At 43.7% G+C, this 22841-nt stretch overlaps 1 protein-coding gene across 1 annotated transcript in view; it reads left to right on the top strand.

The window, feature by feature from the left end:
- Positions 1 to 22841, top strand: part of TBC1D1 (TBC1 domain family member 1) — a gene marked incomplete at both ends in the record, with an annotated part of 235246 nt that overhangs the window by 119383 nt on the left and 93022 nt on the right. Inside the window, 6 exons of the mRNA XM_080697261.1 lie at positions 522 to 1010; positions 5648 to 5737; positions 7002 to 7106; positions 8524 to 8656; positions 12942 to 13033; positions 22013 to 22123. Of these exons, the coding sequence (XP_080553387.1) occupies positions 522 to 1010; positions 5648 to 5737; positions 7002 to 7106; positions 8524 to 8656; positions 12942 to 13033; positions 22013 to 22123 (1020 nt within the window). The remainder of the gene's footprint in view (positions 1 to 521; positions 1011 to 5647; positions 5738 to 7001; positions 7107 to 8523; positions 8657 to 12941; positions 13034 to 22012; positions 22124 to 22841) is intronic.

The raw sequence follows: 22841 nt of genomic DNA, 5'->3' as shown, positions 1-22841 counted from the left end.
ATGACTGAATTTTTTATATGGTAGGTTCAGAGTCTTCTCATCCCATGGTTTACTGGAGAAGGCTTTCCAAAGTGTACTGCCACGAAATCCAGGATAAGCAAGTAATGTTTCAGTAAGCCCCATCGGAGACAGGTCTCTTACAGAGATGACAGTTTCTCCAGAGAGCACTTTTGGCTGTGGGCACAATCTACATTAGAATCAGAGGCCTGCTACCCGGAGCCGCTTCCTGGGGCTGGCCTCACCAGTGTAGGTACTCTGGCCATGTAAACCCTCCCTCGAGGGTCCAGCATGTGAGAGGTGCTTAGGAAACATGATTCTTCTTCTCATCTCTGTACAAGTTGCATGTACCTCCCTCCCACAGAGGATATTCAGATCCCGCCCTTCCCGGGCATCTTGTGTGGACCCACCCTGGATGATAGAGTGGGCTGCGTGCACAGCGCGTGGTGTGTGGGGTCCCTGTATGCCAGCGCATAGGTACCCGCCACTGCATGTTCCAAGTAACATGCCTGCCTTTCCCGCAGGTGCCTGAGATCATCGGCTCCATCCGACAGGCCGGGAAGATCGCCCGCCAGGAGGAGCTGCGCTGCCCTTCGGAGTTTGACGACACGTTCACCAAGAAGTTTGAGGTGCTCTTCTGTGGCCGCGTGACAGTGGCCCACAAGAAGGCCCCGCCAGCCCTGATAGACGAGTGCATTGAGAAGTTCAATCACGTCAGCTGCGGCAGGAGAGGGGACTGGGACCTGCCTGTGCAGCAGCGTCCGGAGCCCTCAGGCTCCGAGGGTGCCGCACCCTGCCCCAGCCCCAGGGAGCCCTGCAGGCCCATGCGCAAGTCCTTCTCGCAGCCCGGCCTGCGCTCCCTGGCCTTCAGGAAGGAGTTCCAGGACAGAGGCCTGCGAAGCACTAGCTTCTTCAGCTCTTTTGAGGAGAATGACATTAAGAACCATCTAATTAGTGGAAACAATATTGTACAGCCAACAGACATTGAGGAAAATCGAACTATGCTCTTCACGGTAAAATGCTATCAAGCTTTGTGCCCCTGCAGTGTGATACCTGTTCTAATCTGCTTTATCGAGTGAAAGTTCTTACTAAATTGCTTTTGGGTTTATGTGTAAAGCCACATACTTTTACACTGAGCAGTTCTTTACTAAGGACAAGATCCTTGGTTAGCCAGAAACCTTTAAAAACCACCAGGGGGAAGCATGAAGAGAATACATCTGTTGTCCTTGTATGATTCTAAATCTCATTCCCACATCCCATGGGTGTAAATTTACCTTTTCAATGGAAAGAATAGTTTAGATACATAAAAGAGGTACTTTTAAAAAACGTATATTAATTTCAAGTAATATATATCAACATAATCTTTTAGGTGGAAAATATTCTTGCCAGGCATGGTGGCATATGCCTAGAATCCCAGTTCTTGGAAGGCTGAGAGAGGAGATTCATAGGTTTGAGGACAGCTTCAGCAATTAGGGAGACACTGTTTCAAAATAAAAATAAATTAGGACTGGGCATGTAGTTCATAGGTAGAATGCTCCTGGATTTGAACCCTAGTACAAAAAAAAAAGTTTCTTTTTACTATTTTATTAATTCATAAAACCTTCATTCCTTGTTAATCAGAATAATTTAGGCCTGTGGATATCTTTTATTTGAAGTATATCCAAACTGATATACTAGCTTAGTTCCTTGGCTTTTTTCCTTTTCTTTTTTTGAGGGTCTGGGAATGGAAGCCAGAAGCATTTGACCTCTGAGCTAAACCCCCTGTCCAATTTTTTTATTCTTTATTTTGAAACAGGGTCTCACTGAGTTGCGGAGGGCCTCACCAAGTAGCTGAGGCTGTCCGCGAACCACAATCCTCTGGTCTCAGCCTCCCAAATGCTGGGATTACAAGTGGGTACCACCACGCCCGGCTGGCGTTTTTCTAGAAAAAAAATTGTTAAGCCGACACTGAGCCAAATGTCAGGAGAGGTGTGGACAGGGTGGCTGTCCCTGGCAGTGGGACCCTGGATCTCATGCTGCTCGGGGTTCTTTGGGATGGGCTTGCCCTCCCTGTGAGCTCCTGGGTCTGAGCTGATGGGACTGATGGCCTTCCCTACAGTGAGTGGGTCTCAGCAAGCGTGAAGAGCTTGTGAAGCCTTGGTCCCCTTCCTGCTTATTTGCTTAATTTTTTAAAATTTATTTTATTTTTTTTAGTGGTACTGGGGGTGGAACCTAGGGGCTTTCTACCTCCTGGCTATACTCCCAGACCTACTTTATACTTTATTTGGAAACAGGGTCTCACTAAGTTGCTAAGAGCCTTCAGTAGCTGAGGCTGGCTTCGAACCTATGCGATCCTCCTGTCTCAGCCTCCCAAGGGCAGGGATTCTAAGCGTGCGCCACCACGCTCTGGCTCTTTTGCTTAATTTTGACTTTCTGTAGTGAGCAAAATTGCCTTGAATGTAACATATCACTTTTGTGCTTAACCCACAGCAGTGGAATGGCCAGGCCAGAATTAAAAAGCTGGCCACGTAGGTTACTGCTTGTGGATGTGTGCAGGTTTGAATCCACATCTGGGTTAGGGTAAACAGGGTTGGCTTCTTCTTTTCATTCTTGACCTACTATACAATAGAGTGCTGTGCTGGAAGTCAGACTTGTACTTTAATCTGTGATTTCTATATATTTTTTTCAAAGTTTTCTGGTGTCATTGAGAAAGCAGCTCAGCGTGTTTGTTTGTTTGTTTGTTGGTTGGTTGGTTGGTGCAGGGGATTTAACCTAGTGGCATTCTACCTCCAAGCCACACCTCAGGCCTATTTTATTTAGAAACAGCATCTTGCTAAGTTGTTGAGAGCCTTGCTCAGTTGCTGAGGCTGTTTTCAAAGCTGTGATCCTTCTGTCTCAGCCTCTCAAGTACTGGGGTTACAGGTGTGCGACACCATGCCAAGCCTCAGTGTGTTTATTGACAAGTACTTACTGTGTGTCTGCTGTGTTCATGGACTCTTGCACCATGTTAGAAACCCAGCAGTGAATGAGACAGTCAAGTCCTCTGCACACGTCATAGCAGATTGCATTAATAATTACCCAATTATAACTGCTGAATGTTGCGTTGGAGAAGTGGAGGTTGCTGTGGGAACACCCAGGCAATCAGGACAGACTTCCTTGAGGAGATTCATTCATTCATTCATTCATTCATTCATTCATTCATTATTTTTGTAAGGTACTGGGAATTGCACCCAGGGGTCTCTACCATTGAGCTATATTTCCAGCCCTATTTACTTATTTTTGTTTTTAATTTTAATTTGAGAAAGGGTCTTGCTCAGTTGTGCAACCTGGCCTTAAACTCATGATCCTCCTGTTTGTGTTTCTCAAGTACCTGAGATTACAGGTATGTACCACCTTGCCTGGCAAGGAAGTGGTTTTCACACACAGCGCAGGGGTTTGTGTGTGGCCCACAGGCAGGGTCTCCAGGTTTAGAGGGCCACAGGTGAGGAGGCCTGCGGGAGGGATGGAGCCCGGGCCCTCGTGCTGCTGTCCCTCTTTCAGCTGGCGCCCCAGCCGTCCCAGGTCCCTGCTGAGATGTCAACAGGACATGGAAAAGTAGTCTTGGCAGTGAGACCAGCAGAAATCCCCCTCTCTACTTCTTTGCTTAATTTTTCTCCACAGAAAAATATCTTTTGTTTCCCACAGCCACAAGAAGATAGTTTCTCAAAAATGTGTCTTTTCATCAGCATGCTCACTGCCATGGTCACCAGTGCCCGCGGCACCCCGGCATGAGGCTGGATGAGAAAGACCAGGTGGCCATGAGAGGGAAGGCGGGAAGGGGAGAGCTAGGGCTGCGCCGGGAGGCAATGCCTCTACTACACATGACCTCGCAGTTCATTTTCTGGTTTGTTTTGTTTTTGTTTTTTATCCTAAGAGCAGCAGTGGACAGCCACTGAAAGGTGTTTTTTGTTTGTTTGTTTGTTTGTTGTTGTTATTGTTTTTAGTGGTACTAGGGATTCTACCTCTGAGCTACACTGCCAGCCTTATTTATTTATTTATTTATTTATTTATTTATTTATTTATTGTAATTTTTGTGTGTATGATATTGGAGATTGAACTCAGGGGCATTCTACCTCTTAGATATACCCCAGTCCTATTTTATTTTATTTTATTTATTTTATTTTTTGTGGTTGTTGGGAATTGAACCCAGGGGTAATCTACATCTGAACGACACCCCTGGCCATATTTTTTATTCTTTATTTTGAAACAGGCTTACTAATTTGTGGAGGGTCTCACTAAGTAGCTGTGGCTGGCCATGAACTACAGTCCTCCGGTTTCAGCCTCCCAAGTACTGGGATTACAGGCCTGCACCACCACATCTGGCTCACTGAAGGGTTTAAAGCACAATATTAAACACCTTTGGGTATATTTGGGAGAGAAAAAGAATAGAAGGGCTAAGAAGCCACTGCAGTATCCAGGTGAGAGATGGGGAGCTTGGGAAGTTCGGGGTTTGGAGAGAAGAGGACGGATGTGACAGACGCTCAGGGGGTCAGGCTGATGGGGTTTAGCAAGTGATGTGGACCCCGGAGGGACCCCAGGAGCCCCACCCAAATTTAAATTCTGATCTGCTCTTTTCAGCTTAGCCACAACCATGTTAGAATGTTTTGGAGCTCAGTTATGAAATATACAAAGATCCTTTAAGAAAAACAAATGGGATCTCTTTTGTTTCTAGATAAAAACATTGACCTCTAATGAGATGAATGAGATGAAATATACCCATACTAGAGACTTATTCATTAGTTTCCAGTAAAGGGGACACGGTATCGGTTCCTACTGTAGAGAGACACACTAGTCTAACTTAGAATGATGTTGTCTTTTAAAAACTCATCATACTTGATTTTCGTGGTGGATGAGGGTAAAGGCTGCTTGTCAGTCGCACTGACTGGAACGCAGTTCAGAAGGAGTGAGGGAGCCAAAGCCATTGTGAGTGCACAGGTGCACTCCGGACAGCTGAAGGCGTGCTTCTTGGGTCTCCTCACGAGAGCTCCGAAAGGCTCTTAAGTCTGATTTGTGTTCCACATGATCGACCACTACTTCTTGGTCCTGAGGAGAAATTAAATCTAAGAAACAACACACAGGGGAAGCCTGAAGCTCCTGGTGTGGAGCCTGGGAGGCGGCTGGTCCCACCGGGCTGGGGCACAGGCGAAGGGCAAGCCTGTCCTGCAGGGGGAGTCTTAAGGAATCCCTAGTCAACAGCACAGTGTTAGTTTATGCTAATGTTCTAGCTTCAAGTCAGGTAAGTGGTGCATGCCATGCCTAATACATCGTGTGTACTCTACAGATGGTAAACAGTAGGCACAAGATAGTGTTTTGGAAACTTATGTTTTCTGGAATATTTATTTATGTAAAAACCTAATTTGCCTATAAGGGGAGGTGGGTCCTGAGGATCGCTGCTAACTTTTGGATATGTAGTCCTTTCTTCTCGTGGAAGATTGCTTTCTTTTGTAGGTAAATGCTCCACTTGAAGTTTAGAGGATAGATTAGAACCTTTAAGATGATTTTTTACAATGAAATAGAATTTTATGAAAGAGTGCCCATTTTCCTCTTTATTTTTTGTAGGTCATGATGTTTATATGATAAATTTTAATTCGACTTTCATGAGAAGATGATTTTTTGTTGTTTGTTTTTTAAGATTGGCCAGTCTGAAGTTTACCTCATCAGTCCTGACACCAAAAAAGTAGCACTGGAGAAAAATTTTAAGGAGATATCCTTTTGCTCTCAGGTAAATGGAGACTGGTTAGTGGTTCAATTGCAGTGACTTTAAAAAAAAAATAATTCCTTTAATATCTGTTTAGTAGAGAAGGTATAACAAGGCCTGTCATTTCTAACTATTTCATATGTGATTTTTACATTTCTATCTTTTAGTATGTTAAGGCAAATTATAAATATAATATTAAAATTAAGAATTTTGCCGTTAGCAGCAGTATTCTAGAGAAAATAGATGTACATTTCCTGTTTTCAGTTATTAGTAATAATGTTTTCCAGTCATGATTTCTAGGGATGCATGTCTGTGTATATGTTATATATATTTACACATATAAAGAAATACATACTTATTTATACTTTACAAAAACGCATTATAACCTATTCAGTATCGATCATCGTTTCTTCTCCCTTAAAATATAATAGCTAGTGCTTATCTTTGAGGATGTTTTGCCCAGAAGGCAGTGTCTGCTTGAAACTCATATAAAAATACACAGTCTCCCAGGTATGCTGCATAAGGAGATCTTGGAGGAATCTGTCAAGTGTGGTGAGCTCTACGGTTTTATTCAGGATTTTCCTAACAAATGTGAAATCACTTAAGTTAGTGTTTGGCTACTTTTTAAAATTATGACTTCATTTCTGTGCTTAATAAGATATAATGAAAATATCAGTGTTTTATATTAAAATATTCTATTGAATATTGAGAAAGGCTTTCAAAATATGAAAATAATTATTTTTCATATTTATTTATTTATTTATTTATTTTTGTGGTACTGTAAAGTTCTTATTTTTTTTTCTGTGACCATCTTTTCACTGCCTTTCAATACTAAAATGAACATTAAAACTTAGTTCTCTTGTGAGACAATCAGAGTAATAACTTAGTAGGACAACGTTGATCTTCATGTCTGAGCAATGTTTTTAGATATTTTTTATTTTAAATATCTGAGAAAGTGGTGGGTTTTTTTTTTCTTTTTTTTTTTTTTTGGTGGTACTGGGGTTCCTGGAAACCCTTCTACATTCGGGCTACACTCCCAGACCTATTTTTATACTTTTTATTTTGGAAACAGGGTCTCTTAAGCTAGCACGGCTGGCTTCGAACCTGCGCGATCCTGCTGTCTCCGCCTCCCAAGCGCGGGGATTACAAGCTGCGCCACCACACCCGGGGAAAGCGGTGGTTTTTGTATTGCACTTTTTCAGTTGTGCAGCGTACATCTGAGGTTGCATTTCGGGTGCGATGCTGGATACAGCCCAACCTGCCTCTCTTCTTGGCCTGCCTTCCACAGGGCATCAGACACGTGGATCACTTCGGGTTCATCTGCCGGGAGTCGTCGGGAGGCGCCGGCTTTCCTTTCGTCTGTTACGTGTTCCAGTGTGCGGATGAAGCTCTGGTGAGAGGATGGACGGTGGAGCACTGTTGGCCTCACTGCTTCTCGTGCCCAGCAAAACAGCGTAGCCTTATTGATATGTTGTTACTTGGTTTTAACTCTTCACTCATGACTAGTGACTAGCCAGCATATTCTGGGACTTATTTCGGTATACATTTTATATTTCATTATTTTGGGAACGTGCTCCCTATCACTCACTGGCACAGTCTAGCGTGTTTTGTTTTTCCCAGTGGTGTAGGGGATCGAGCCGGGGCCTTGCGCGTGCTAGGCAAGCGCTCCACTCGTGGGCCACATCCCTAGCCTGAATTGCTCCTTTCACAATGTCATTTTGAATCCCGGTACTTGGGAGATGGAGACAGGAGAATCACTGATTTGCAGCCAGCCTAAGCTGCCTAGTGAGGCCTTCAGCAACGTACTGAGAACTTGTATCAAAAAAAAAAAAAAATAATAATAATAAAAAAAATTGCTCGGAGGTAGAATGCCCCTGGGCCCAACCCCTAGTTCTGAAAATAAATAAGTAAATAAGTAAATAAATAAAATGTTATTTTGGACTTTTATTCAGAGGAACTTGCTTCTCACTCATTGTTTAATTTATATTTACTTTTTTACCTTATCTGCCTAAGAGCCCTGAGACACTAGATGCCATTCCTCAATCCTTATCCTAGCAACTGTTTTTTTTTCCTTTTTTTTTTTATTGGTGCACTATATTCATACATCTTAGTGGGATACAAACTTTTGTAGACATACATGCACACATCACCCAGTCAGCCCCCACCCGATCCCCACCCCATTCTCTCCCCATCCCTCCCTCCCATGCTTGGCTTAGTGGTTGACATCTAGTATTATAGCAATTTATCCAAAATTAAAAATGATAATCTCACATAACAGTTTCATTTGTATGATACCAAGCTTTTGATGACTTAAAGATAACATTTCAATATTTCTTTTTACTTTCTTACCAGAGAATATTTCTTTTCTATTTTTTTAGGTGAAACTATCATATATTTATATATTTATTTTTCAGAAAAAAATCTATCCTAATATGGAATATGGACTCTAGATACCCAAAATGATCTTGAAAAAGAACAAAGCTAGAAGATATATATTTTCTGATTTCAAACCATATAAAGCTACAATAATTGAAACAGTGTAGTACTATTCTAAAGGCAGATATATAAACCACTGGAGTTAAATAAAAGCCTAGAGCTAAATTCTTCCCTATATTGTCAAGTTATTTTTGACAAGGTTTCCACGAACATTTGGTGGCCTAGCAACTATTACTGTTACTATTTGTTGACTTGTGAAGCATAGTCCAGAATAATCTCAATGTACCAAGTCTTGCTATAGATTTGCTGACATCTCAGCACAGCTAATTTTAAGTTGACTCTTTTCTGCTCTAATTTCTCTTCTCTTTCATTAGGTTGACGAAATCATGATGACTCTGAAACAGGCTTTCACGGTGGCTGCGGTGCAGCAGACGGCTAAAGCCCCTGCCCAGCTGTGCGAGGGCTGCCCCTTGCAGGGCCTGCACAGACTCTGTGAAAGGATCGAGGGTGAGTAGGGCGCCTGCGGGCTGCAAGGGCTCGCGCGCCAGACACCCAGGAAAATGGGGATCGGAGCTTTGGTTGCAAGGCTCTGCCTTGCACCGGGTCCTATTGGTCACAGGGATTGTAGGTCAGCTCTCACCATGCGGCAGTGACGTCTGTAGACAAGCACCCATGCTCTTCTCCTCCATCTTCCCATCCAAGGTACTCTGAGGTCTGTGAAGGAGGTAGGGAAACAGAGGTCACCAAATCAGTTGCATGATGTTTACAGAGGTCGTGTGAGTGGTCACTTTAGGGATCTTTAGATAAGACCTAAAGACTTATCTATTGGGCTTCTCCACTAAAAGGTCATAGGTTACCTCTGCTAATACAGTTTCTTTCTTTTTATTTTTCTGTGGTACTGGGGATTGATATACTAGGGGCATTCTACCTTGAGCTACACTCCCAGTCCCTGTTTTATTTATTTATTTTTATTTTGAAACAGGATCTAAGTTGCTGAGCACCTCACTGAGTTGTTGAGGCTGGCTGCAAACCTGGGATCCTTCTGTCTCAGCATTTATGGGAGAATTTCTAAAGCTTTGTGTGTGGTTTTGGAGTGTCATATGATTTAAATCACCCATGTTATTGTAAAAACCAAAGATTTCCTTTCTTATAAATTAGAATACTGATCATAAGTTATATTTGTATAAAGAAAAATCTCTTTGGCATTTAGATCTGATTTCTGTTTTTTTTATAATTGGGGTAAAATTACATATAACATAAAATTTACCATTTTGGCACCTTTTTTTTTTCTTTCAGTACCAGGGATGGAACCTCCGAATTACACCCCAGCCCTATTTTTCACTTATTTTGAAACAGGATCTCACTAAGTAGCTGTGGCTGTCCGCGAACCTGCGGTCCTCCTGTCTCAGCCACCCAAGTCCTGGGATTACAAGCGTGCGCCACCACGCCCGACTTTGCTTGTTTTTCAACATGCAGTTCAGCTGCACAAAATCCACTTACACTGTTGTGTCCCCACCGTCCATTTCCAGAACTTTTTCATCTTCCCCAGTTGCAACTCATTAAACTCTAACCTCTCTGTTGTAGTGTCCCCCAGTCTCTGGCAACCAGCATTCTGTTTTCTGTTTCTGTGAACTGGGCTACTCTAGGTAACCTCGTATAAGTGGAATTGTGTATTTGTCTTCTTGTTTTTGGCTTATTTCATAGCATGATATCTATGTTGTACCATGCATCCGAATTTCATTCCTTTTTACGGCTGGATAACATTCCATGTATATACCACATCTTGTTTCCCCATTTGTCCACCGGTGGACATGGGGTTGTTTCTGCCTTTTGGCTGTTGTGAATGCTGTTGCCATGATTGTTGGTGTACAATATCTGCTTAGGGTTCCTCTTTAATTCTTTTGTGTTGACATTGCTAGATGATACGGCAGTTCTGTGCTTCATTGTTCTAGGAACAGGCATACGGTTCTACAGTAGCAGCACCACCTTATATTGCATTTGTCAGTGCAGATGGCAATTCCCAATTTTTATACATCCTAACCAAAACTTGTTATTTTCTGTTTTTTGATACTAGCCATTCTAAAGAATGTGAAGTGCTATCTGATTCTCTTTAAAAACGGGATAAATTTACCAGTTGACATCTAAAGGTCTGGGAAGGTTCGTTACAGTGCTCTTTAAAATGAATGCGATTAATACTTTTGACTATGTTTTCCAACTCATTACCATTTGCTGACATTACATAAAATATATCTGGGGACAAGAGTTTTGTTTAACTAGAGCTCCTGGCCCAGAGGACCACGAACCCTTTCCTTTGTGGTTGTCAAGATAAGGTAACAATGATGGAAATGTCCCTTAAGAGCTTATTAAGAAACCAGCAGCGACTCTGGCCTTGAAGATAGAGCAGACGGAGATCTACAGAGCTGGAACGCTGCCAGAAGCGACTGATAAATCTCTCTTTGGTCTGGCTGAGCTTTCAGAAAGTTACAGCTAAAAAGTTTAATCAGGGTAGGGATTTTGCTGCTGTAATTTTGGAAATAGTCATTTAATTTATCTTTTACATGATAAAGTCCAATGAAGGTAGAAAGCTCTACTAATGTAAAAACCAGCCGTTGAACGGTGCCAGTTGTGCACCGTGCATCTTTTACCTGCACAAAGGAGGAAGCATTTCTGAACGTTTATACGCACTTTGGTCCGCCATACTCAGCAGAGGAAACGCTTTCTGTTTCAGGGTAGCTTCAGAGTCCCTTGCTTTTTGCTACTGTAGTCTAATTAGTAGAATGCAGTGTTTTTTATTTTTTAACATTCGTTGTATGTTACAGTAAGTGTGACTGTTACAGGAAGTTATAGTCTGACCAAGAACTTCATAAAGTGTGGGAAGTCCTAGTGAGGTGGCCACAAGAAGAAAGACTTACAGCCTTTGATTTTGTAGTCTCTTGATATCTTTAAGTTCTGCCTCAGAATCTGCAAAGTAGAATAAATGCAGCGTGTGTGTTGATTACGCTGGGCACGCTCTCTCACCTGTACACACTATGCCTGTACACAATCCTGGGCTTGAACTAGACACCTCTACAAATGCCAGGGGATATATATATATATATATATATATTCATAAATAATATATAATTTTATAAATTATATATATATATATATATTGCTTAATCTAAAGTTCATGGGAGATTTGGGAAATTGTTAAAATTAATTTTACTTTCTTTGGAGAAAAAAAAGTGAACTAAGGTTTTGTTTTGCTCTCAGAGCAGATTTTCCTCTTGCAAAGTCATTCATCGCACTTGCTCCCTGTAATAAGATCTTTCCAGCCTGGGCAGGGCAGGCGGCTGCACCAGCAGCAGGACTTCCCTGTACTCGGCTGCCCTTTCCTGCTTTGCTCCTTCCGTCCTGTTCCCTCACCCCGAAGCTTGTTGGTGTCCCCTGGGGCCCTCTGGAGAGATGCCTCAGTTGGGCTGTGGGAGGGTCTGGAGGTGTCCAGAAGCCAGAGGGAGGTGCTGGGACCTGGTGAGACCAGCCGGGTTGGGCGGAGGCAGGAAGGACCTGACGCCTCCGGGCATTCTGAGGTGGGCTGCTGGAAAAGAGAGCTGTGTTCTGTGGCTTTGCCCAAGGTTGTTAGGCCTGTGGTGTGTCCTCCTCTTCTAGTCCCACTATTCTTAGAGATTAGGGGTTTTCGTGACTTGTGAATGTTCATAACACAACACAGGATGCCCCACCGTTCTTTGGCTCTGAGCCTTCCAGAAGCCCCTTCTCAGGGGCCCCCTTGTGTTGAGCAGGGGGCGGAGGTGGGGAGGGGGTTAAACTGGGAGGAAAAGGAACCAGCAGCATTCTTCCCGGTGGTGGTTGGGTCAGCAAATTCTCTCATCAGTCTTCTCACCTTGGGTGGCATTTATCTCTGGACATCAAGAAAAGACAGAATGGCCAAGCCATATTTGTGTGGGTGCGGAACTTTCCAACTGTCACATTCTGATGGGCTCTCAAGTTTTTCATAGCAATTTTATCCCTTAACCATTTTTTAAAATCTTTTGTAATGTTAACCAGATGGTCTTAAGATGAATGACGATGGTAAAGGAAAATTGTCGAGCAACATGAATCAGTTTTATGTGAAGGGGCGCTAACATGCAGGAGAAAACCATGGGCCAGTTTCCAAAGGGGAGTGCCTGCTTTTCCTTAAGAAAAGTTTTTCTGTTTACATATAAATGCTGAGCAGAGTTGGTCATCTTCGGAGGAGGATGTTCTGGTGATGCAGAGCGTTTTCACATGGAGAAAGTTAACTTGGAACCTGAGGCAGATTCCAAGTGGGCAGTCTTTGGAAATTCAGTAAGTTTTCTAGGCCTCGGTTCCTTAACCAAAATGGGGAAAACAGCGCTCTCTTCATCAGGTTGTTTTGGAAAGTAAGCGAAATGGTGCAGGGCCAGTGCTTAGCTTCCGCGCCCAGCACATCGGCGCTCAGTTGGGACGGCAGCGCCCACGTCACCGATGCGCTCACCGTCGCTGGGAATGAAGCGGGCAGGTGGGAGGGAGTGTGTCGGGAACGTTTAAAACAGTCTCTTCGCAGGGCGTGGTGGCGCACGCTTGTAATCCCCACACTTGGGAGGCAGAGACAGGAGGATCGCGCAGGTTCGAAGCCAGGCACGCGCGCTGGCTTAGGAGACCCTGTTTCCAAATAAAAAAGTATAAAAAATAGGTCTGGGAGTGTAGCCCAGAGGTAGAAGGGCTTCCAGGAACCCCAGTACCACCAAAAAAAAAAAAAAGTCTCTTCATGTCTGTCTCGTTTTTCTCTTACTAGGAATGAATTCTTCCAAAACCAAACTAGAGCTGCAAAAGCACCTGACAACGTTAACTAACCAGGAGCAGGCCACGATTTTTGAGGAGGTTCAGGTACAGTACACAGTTTTAAATTTCTAGTAGGAAAGAAAAATGCCGGCAGCCTACCTGGAAGTGTTCAGTATTCAGAGTAGGAGCAGCGTTGTCAGGGCTCGAGGGCGCGGCGTGAGATCCTGTTCCTTTAAGCTTTAGTCGTCCTGTCCCCAGCCTGATCAGAAATGTAGATTCACGAAGTGTCTCAGCTTCATGAGGAAAATGATGGGAGCAGAGACACCTCTCTCATAAGCATACAGACCAAGAAGAAGGCATGAAGCCGGGCGTGGTGGAGCACGCTTGTAATCCCAGCATTCGGGAGGCTGAGACCGGAGGATCGTGGTTCGCAGACAGCCTCAGCTACTTAGTGAGGCCCTCTGCAACTCAGTGAGACCCGGTTTCAAAATAAGGAATAAAAAATTGGGCAGGGGGTGTAGCTCAGAGGTCGAATGCCCCTGGGTTCTATCCCCAGAGCCGCACCAAAAAAAAAAAAAAAAAGAAGAAGAAGAAAGCATGAAAGGGGAAAGGACGTCAGCCTGGGAGACAAGACCTGGGCCCTGGCTCTGCTCTCCTCTGGCCCCTGGGAGCCCCTGACAGCCCCTTACTGCTCAGGATTTCACCCAGAGTGGGAGAGCAAAGGAGACATACTGTACTTGAAATTGAACACAAATGTTTCTCCTTCCTTATTTTTTAGTTTTGAAATTTTTTTTTCCCCCGGTATTGGGGGTGGGATCCAGGGGCATTCTACCTCCAAGCTACACCCCCAGCCTTGTTTATTATTCTTTATTTTGAAACGGTCTCACTGGGTTGTGGAGGGCTCACTGCTGAGGCTGGCTGGGAAGCACCATCCTCCTGTCTCAGCCTCCCAAGTACTGGGATTACAAGCCTGTGCCACCACGCCGGGCTGAAAATAAATTTAGGTCACGTTATTTACTTAGAGCCATTTTTCAAGCTTAATTAAAAAAAAAAAAACCCACAAAATAAAACCAAAAGCAAGTTCTTCCACTTTCAGCCTTCAGCCTGGAAGCCAGCCCTAGCCCTTGCCTCGAGCCGCAGGCGTGCGGGGAACTACACTGCGTGTGCTGGCATCCCTGGCTCTGTTCTCATGAATGAGCTCACGACAAATTTCATGTCTGCTCTAGCCAAGGGGCATTTTGTGTGGTTTCCTTGCACTTTAGGGAGGAGAGAACATCAGAACAAAGGTGTTTCTTTTTGAGGGTGGCATGGTGGCCAGCAGTTCTCCAAGTAAAGGAGTGATGGGACACAACCAGGGTGGCAGCTGTTGTGTGGGTTAACTCTCTCCCCTGCTAGAGGCTGCAGGCGGGGCCTGTGCTGTTTTTCATTCCTGCAATGGATGGAAGGTTTGTTTGTTTGTTTGTTTGCTGTGTGGCACTGGGGATTGAATCCAAGGAAGTCTACTTCTAAGCTAGACCCCCAACCTGTTTGGATTTTTAATTTTGAAACAGGGTCTTGCTAGTTAGCAGCATTGGCCTCAAACATGTAGTCCTCCTGTTTCAGCCTCCCTGGTACTGGGATTACAGTGTGCACCTCTGTGCCCAGCATTTTCTTTTAAATCACACGCTAGAGTCCTTCTGTTTCCTTATTCTCCTTCTGTGGTAGGATTGCCACATACTTATACAGAGAAAGCATAGGAAGATTTTGTTTATTTGCTTTTCTTTTCTTTCTTTTTTTTTGTTTTTGTTTTTGTGGTACTGGGGTTCCTGGAAACCCTTCTACCTCTGGGCTACACTCCCAGACCTATTTTATACTTTTTTTTATTTTTGGGAACAGGATCTCTGAAGCCAGCGTGGCCGGCTTGGAACCTGCACGATCCTCCTGTCTCTGCCTCCCAAGCGCGGGGATTACAAGCGTGCGCCACCACGCCCGCTGTTTGTTTGCTTTTCTACAAATGGCCTAGAAGGTAATTTTCAATTGTCTTTATGATTTTTTTAGGGCCATTTAGAGAGTTCTAAGTGTACAATCCTCTTAGACAAACATAACGTGATTCCTACTTGGGATTCAGACGTGTCCCACTTGCTTCAGCTCCTTAATGCACGCAGACTGGAAGCTGCCTCGGTGCCGGCCCACTTGCTGGCCTAGAGCTGTCGAGTCACTTTGGGGAGCGTCTCTGGCGAGCATAGAAGATGTACCTCCCCCCTAATGTGGGTTTTCACTTTTATTTACAGAGCATCACATAGCGTTCCCTAAAACAGTGTGCTGACTCAGTTCCCCTCTGCAGCAGTGTGGGGTTCCTAGTGGGTGTGGTTCTGAGACTTTCTTTGCTCCACGCAGGTTTTTAGATGCTCAATACGTTATGGCAAAGAGACTTTAGAAAAAGCAGGTACTTAAGGAAAGTACTTAAGGAGTGTACTTAAGGAAAAAAACAAAACGACAGTTATTTAATAATCCAGGGCCTAATGTGTTCTAGAAGTCTTTCAAGTTTCTTGATTGCTCTGAACCAAAAGAGCAATCCTATCGTTCACTGGTTTTGGAAATCCTGCCCATGTTTTGTCCTTTTTGCATTTTAAGTGTGGATCTTTCTTGTCTTCAATAGATTTGACATGGCTCATTGATGGTCCTGGTGAAATATTTCCTCAACGACCATTCTTGATTTTCCTAAAACATTTTTTTTTTATCGGAACTAAATATTGAATCCAGGGGGCATTCTACTTCTGAGCCCCACCCGCAGCCTTATTTCTCTCTCTCTTTTTCTTTTCTTTTCTTTATTTCCTTTCTTCTTTCCTTTCTTTTTCACAGTACTGGGAATGGTATTCCTTTCTTTTTCACAGTACTGGGGATGGTATTCCTTTCTTTTTCACAGTACTGGGGATGGTATTTTGAAACAGGGTCTCAATGAATTGCAAAGGGCCTCACTAAGTAGCTGAGGCTGGCCGTGAACCACGATCCTCCTGTCTCAGCCTCTCAAATGCCGGGATTACAACTGTGCTCCACCACGCCTGGCTTTATTCTTTATTTTGAAACAGGGCTCATTAAGTTGCAGAGGGCCTCACTAAATAGCTGAGGCTGGCTGCGAACCTGTGCGATCCTCATGTCTTAGCCTCTCAAGTATTGGAATTACAAGTGTGTGCCTCCATACCCAGTTCTATCCATCCTTCCTTCCTTTTTTTTTGTAGTAGTAGGGCTTGAACCCAGGGGTATTCTGCCTCCAACATACACCCCAGCCCTATGTTTATTCTTTATTTTGAAACAGGGTTTCACTAAGTTGCAGGGGACCTCACTAAGGAAGGAGCAGAGACTGGCTACAAATTTGCACTCTTCCTGTCTTAGCCTCCCAAATACTGGGAGTACAAGCGTGCACCACCATGCCCAGCTTTCTAAAACATTTTTTTTTTTTTTTACCAAGGCATTGGTTTTGTTTTAAATGACAGTGCGAACTAATGTGTTTTGAAAATTGCATAATTCAAAAAATTCATCAAGAGGAATACTTCCGTGCTGTTTCATGAGTCCTCTTTTAATGGAACAGTAGATGTTTTTCTCTGTGCAGTCATTTCTGGTTGCTACTTTGTTTCTGAAAACCTTTGCCAAGGGCAAATTTTCATGAGGCAGATGTAATTACTATTGAAATTAATGGCTCATGATGATTTAAGCAGTTATTAAAATATGCATACCATATTTAGTGTTTTTGCAAATGAATGTCTAATGGAAAGATAAGTGTAACACAGAGACATGAAAAGCAAAAGAATTCAATAACAGCTATGCAGATGACTGGCGATGCGAGAGGACTCAGTGCCCGATGGGCATGTGGGCACATCGCCCCTCTGCTTGACTTGGGAGGACTTGACTCTGCAGAGCTGCCTCTCTATTCAGGGCCTGTTTGAGATGTCTGCTTTTCAAGCATGACTAGTTGGGCGTGTGTGGAGACGACTCTGGGGGCTGCGCTCCCCTCTCGTAGCACCACAGTAGGCTGAGCTGCCAAATCCAGATTGGTCATCTTCGGCTTGAAGAATTGCTTTCAGGTAAAGTAGGGCTAGTGGGAAAAAAAATCTGAAGGTCTAATTATCCTTATCAGAATGAGTGTATTCCAGGAAATGGTTTAACTGAATACTGAGCAGATACATCAAGTAGACTTACACTTAGTAGACATCAGTAATTCATTAAGTAGCAAGACTTACTTGTACAAGTTAAGGATTCATGGTCTGGTCTGGTTGGCATTCTGCAGCTTGACCAGACCAGACCTGACCACCTAACTTAGAGGAAGGAGGATTTCTTAGAGTTGCTTTTAGTCCACGTGACTCTGGGGACTGTGGAGCTCAGGGCATGGCGGCAGGAGGCAGAGAGAGGAGAGCACAGGGCTGTGCTCCTCACATCATGGAGGCCGGAAGCCAGCCAGAGCAGGGGAGAGGAGGACCATAGGAACCATGTAGCCGAGCGTGGTGGCGCACGCTTGTAATCCCCGTGCTTGGGAGGCAGAGACGGGAGGATCACGCAGGTTCGAAGCCAGCCGCACTGGCTTAAGAGTCCCTGTTTCCAAAAATAAAAAAGCATAAAATAGGTCTGGGAGTGTAGCCCAGAGGTAGAAGGGCTTCCAGGAACCCCACAAAAAAAGAAAAGAAAAGAAAAAAAAAGGAACCATGTGTATTATCCCTACTTCGGCTGTACCCTACATAAATCCATTGCAATGCTGGGATTACAACCCTCAGGGCTCAACTATACCAGCTCCCAATGTTAATAATGACATATTTGGGGTCGTTTTATATGTAACTATACCATGGTCAGAAGAGCCCCCCCCCCTTTTTTTTTTTCCAATTTTAGAGACTATCAACTTGATTGAATTTTCCATAGCTTTAAAAATTATTTCACTTAAAAAAAATAGAATCAGAACATGATATCCAAGTGAGCGTTGTCTTTTTAGTAGTTTCCTCAGGATGCCACAAACTTTGTTAGCATTCTTATATTCATTATTAGTGTATGAAATTTATTTTTTCATTTGCCTTTACAATTTTTAAGGTACTCAGAGAAATCAGGTTAGGAAACATGTAATAAAAATGGTTTTCTCTGAGTACACAGATCATTGTTTTGAATTTTTCTTTTGAAATTGATGTGTGACACACACCTGTAAGAGCACACATGTATTGATGATTTGTAGTTCAGTGAATTTTATTTTTTCAAGTACTGGGATTGAGCCCATGACCTCACATCTACTAGGCAAGCCCCTGTCGATGAGCGCCCCCCCCCCCCTTATTTCCTTATTTTGAGACAGGGTCTTGTGAAATTGCCTAAGCTGGCCTCAAACCTGTTATTTCTCCTGTCTCAGTCTAAGAGTGGGGATTATAGGTATGCACTATCTCACTGGGGTTGGTGAATTTCTGTCAGTTGAATATGCCTGAGAATCCAGTGTCAAGACGAGACACAAACCTCTCCATTGCCGTAGAGCCCACCCCATTCCCGTCCCCAGCCGCCATCCTGGCCTCTGACGCCATAGATAAGTGGTGAGTAAGCAAGTTAGCTTTTGACTGCAAAGTGCTGTGTGTCCCAGTTTATTTTTTGTCTCTTATTAGTGAATGCTTGGAAAACAAAGTCCCTTTTGAGAAACTCTGACCTGCCATTGCTGAGGACAGTGAGATCACTGGGAGGTTTTAGGGTGGTGACGCTGGCTGACCCTTTTGAACTCAGTAGAAAGGTAGCTTCTCCTCATAGTTCAGAATCATTTGGCAGAAAGATTTATTTCTTGACCTTGTGTAATCCCACAAACACGCGTTTCTCTGCTGTAGTGACTTCCGCCAGGATGTGAAACAGTCTGGACCGGGGGCTCCGGTTTGTGGCTTCAGTTTTTAATGGGAAGTAATTAGGGCTGTGACAACCCTCAGTTGTCTTTTTATTTTTGCCTATTTAAATAGTTTCATTCATACATTTATTTGGCAAGAAAAAAGGTATTAACAGTCCTCCCCTCTTATTACCATATGGTTAGCCTTTTTTGGTATTTTGGAATAAGAAATCATGATGAATTTTTTTAAGCAGAATACACATTTACCTGTGAGAGTAGCCCCAGGCTTAAAGGTACAAAACATGAAAGATTGGGTCACTCTACAGGTGCCTGCTCCTGCTCAGAGCCCTTGTAAGTCCTGCTCCTTCCCTGGTTCTTATCTATCTATTTATCTACCTACCTATCTATCTATCCTATTTGTCCTGGGTGGAACTCAGGGGCTTTTCCACCTCTGGGCTACACTCCCAGACCTATTTTATATTTTATTTGGAAACAGGGTCTCACTAAGTTGCTGAGAGCCTCACTCAGTAGCCGAGGCTGGCTTGGAACCTGTGTGATCCTCCTGGCTCAGCCTCCCAAGCGCTGGGATTATAAGCGTGCGCCACCACGCTTGGTTCTTTTTTATTTTAATAGACATTTTTTTTTTAGATCAGTTATTTTCAGCTTACAGAAAAAATCGAGTGGAAAGTACAGAGTTCCCACATAACTTTTCACATCCCACAGCTCGCCCTTTTTGTTGACCCAACGTCTTGCACTGGTGTAGTACACTTCTTAGAATTGATGAGCCTGTTTCTGCTACATTATTATCAACTAGAGTCCGTAGTTTATATTAGGCTTCACTCCTGCTGTTATAAATTCCACAGGTGTGAGCAAATGCATAATGTAGTCTATGTACCATTGCAGAATCGCAGTCTCCTTGCTCTAAACCTCCCCTGCCCCCCCCCTCCGCGCACCCTCCTTTCCTCAGCCTCAGGCAACCACTACTCTCTTTACTGTCTTCATACTTTTACTTTTTGCAGAACGCCCTATGGGGAAATCACACACCATGGCTTGGTCATATGCACTGTAGGTTCCTTCATGTCTGCATGGCTCAATCGCTCATTTCTTCTCATGGCTAACTAACATTCTATTCTATGGATATACTTCCGTTTATCTACTCACTTATTACAGGACAGTTTGGTTGCTTCTAAGTTTTGATAATTATGACTAACGCTTCTGTCAACATTCACGTACAGTTTGTGCGTGGATATATGTTTGCAACTCAATTGGGTAAATACCAAAGAGTACAAGCCGGGCGTGGTGGCACACGCTTGTAATCCCAGCATTCGGGAGGCTGAGACAGGAGGATCTTGGTTCTCGGACACCTCAGGTACTTTGGCCCTTTGCAGCTCAGTGAGGCCCTGTTTCAAAATAAAGAATGAAAAATATAGGGCTAGGGGTGTACCTCGGAGGTAGAATGCCCTTGGGCTTTATCCCCAGTACAGCAAAATAAATAAATAAATAAATAAATAAATAAAAAATAAAAAATAGTACAATGGCTGGATCATGAGGTAAGGGTCCATTTTGATTTATAAGAAACTGCCAAACTATCTTCCACAGTGGCAGTACCATTTTGTATTCCCATCAGCAGTGAGTGAGAGTTCTTATTGTTGTATGATACTTTTAGACTCAGTACCTCTGTAACCTTCTTGGGATCTAGGAGTATTAAGATGGAACTGAAAGCTGGGCGTGGTGGTGCACGCTTGTAATCCCAGCATTTGGGAGACTGAGACTGGAGGATCGTGGTTCGGACAGCCTCAACTACTTAGTGAGGCCCTCTGCAATTTAGGAGACCGTTTCAAAATAAAGAATAAAAAATAGAGCAGGAGGTGTAGCTAGGAGGTCAGATGCCCCTGGGTTCCATCCCCAGACCCGCCAAAAAAAAAAAAAAAAAAAAAAAAGGTGGAATTGTGGCACTGGAATTGAATGCCCCTTGCTTTTTTTTTCTTTTCCTCTTGGCTTTGATAAAAAATTTTCAGGAAAAAAAATCTGTTGCATATAACATGTAAAATTTTCTAATATTAGGTACCAGGGTCTGGAGTCCAGGTTGAGAACATTTGCTCAGCCTCTAAAATATTTCATAGTAGAATCTGAAATTTGAAAGAGCAGGAAGTCTGCAGTGAAAACAGATGTTCTTAATTACTTACCATCTCATCCTTGAGTAACAGGAACCGCTGGCCTTCTCAATGATCTTTTTCTTTAAGGGAGGGCTTGCCAGAGATCTGGGTGATGGTCACCTTTGCTTTAATACTTGAGACACAGAGTACCATACCACTGTGCCTTAGCTGGAGGAGAAGGTTGCCAAGAGCAGCCTTGACCCAGAACCAGGTTTCCGTATAGTTGATCGTTGATCAGCCTGACTTTGTGTTCAGTGGAGTCTAGAGGTTTGGTGCTAGGAGAGGAGGGGAGCGGGGCCACGGAGAGCTGCCGTGAGAAGAGATGTATTCCCAGCATTTAGAGACCAGAAGCCGTATCTCCAAAGCGATTTGTTTTGTTGTCTGCACATTCAGAGAAAATTATACATTAAATTAGACGACCTAAAAATGGACTCTGATATTTCAAATCCGGAGAACGCGGAAGCAGGAGGAGGCCGCGTTGTGGACTTGGCCTGGTTCTCACTTTACCAAGAAGGAGCTGGCTAAGAAGCATCTCGACCGTGGCTGGCAGCTAGAACCTACGCGTCCTGATTTCTAGTCCACTGTACTTTGCCAGTGCCCTGTCTAAAAAATAAAAGGCACAGAGAGAATATGAAGAAGAGAGGGAGGTGGACATGGCGTTCTGTATGGAGAAGCTCCTGCCCCACGGGCTTCCACACAGCACCTCGTGGTCAACTGACCCTGGCTCCAGAGCTGTGCTCCCATCCAGTTTCCTAAGCTTATGAGCTTATAAATGTGTGGTCATCACTGCTCCTGATCTCTGGGTATTTACATACAGCTTGTTCCTTTGGTTTAACATTTTTTATTTATTAAACATTTTGTTTTCCTCTGCCAGATGTTAAAAGTTTCTGACTAGTAAGACCGATCAAACACTAAATCTCTGGCTCATTAGCTCCACTGTCTGTTCCTTTTAAGAATAATCTTGACTAGTGGGCTCTTTGGTGCCCCCTGGTGAGGTGACTAAGTAAAAGCACTCATCAGTGGCTGGAAGTTGTTCGCTTCTCCAAAGAGCATGATTTAATATTTTTATTGACAATTAAAAAGAAATATAATATATTATGCTTCTGATTTTTTTTAAAGAAATTGAGACCAAGAAATGAACAGCGAGAGAATGAGCTGATTATTTCTTTTCTGAGATGCTTATATGAAGAGAAACAGAAAGAACACAGCCACGTCGGGGAGGTGAAGCAGGTATGGCGCTTTTGTCTCTTCTTATGCTTTTTACCAGAAAACTGTGTGCACCAAGTCCTGAGGGTGTTCTGAGCACAGAAACGCCTTTTCCTCCTTCTGTTTTATTCTCGTTTGTTTGTACATATAGGGCCAGTATGGCAGTGTTAGATTATGCTTGAAGGAGATGAGAGACGTTTCTCTCTGCACCCCGGAGGGCTAGAGCAGCCGCTCTGCTCAGAAGAGTGGCGCAGAGCACCAGGAATTCAGTTCAGGACGGGTGCTGCCAGGCGGGCCGCGTGACGTGAGGGGCTCTGGTCTCCATCCCCTCACTTTTCTTCCTTGAAAAATGGGAATTACATGCAGTTGCCTTTGGAATCACAAGTCAGGTGCAGTGTTACGAGAGCCCTGCCTCCTTCCTGTCTTCTTCTGTGCATGGGCTTCATTTTGCTTTGCTGCTGGTGGGGCGCCATCTCAGAGTGGGGGCTTCTGCAGGTTTCACCCTTCAGAGTTCTTGAGGTGTGGGGCTCAGCGTCCATGGTGCCGTGGACCTTTCTCCATGTCCCTTAACTCTATGCAAGTCGGTTCATCATTAATAGCTTTGAACCATAGGCATTTTATATTTCTGTCTTGCAAGTTAACTTCTAGAAAATCTAGAGAAAATTCAATGAAGAGTGTTTAAATTCCTTCGTTTTCCAAAAGTGTTTTGCATTCATTGTGTGTGTGTGTGTGTGTGTGTGTG

Source organism: Muscardinus avellanarius (genome assembly GCF_963383645.1).
Source record: "Muscardinus avellanarius genome assembly, chromosome: 6".
Taxonomy (NCBI): Eukaryota; Metazoa; Chordata; class Mammalia; order Rodentia; family Gliridae; genus Muscardinus; species Muscardinus avellanarius.
Note: the sequence above shows the minus strand (reverse complement) of the source record. Positions and strands in the feature narration are given on the sequence as shown.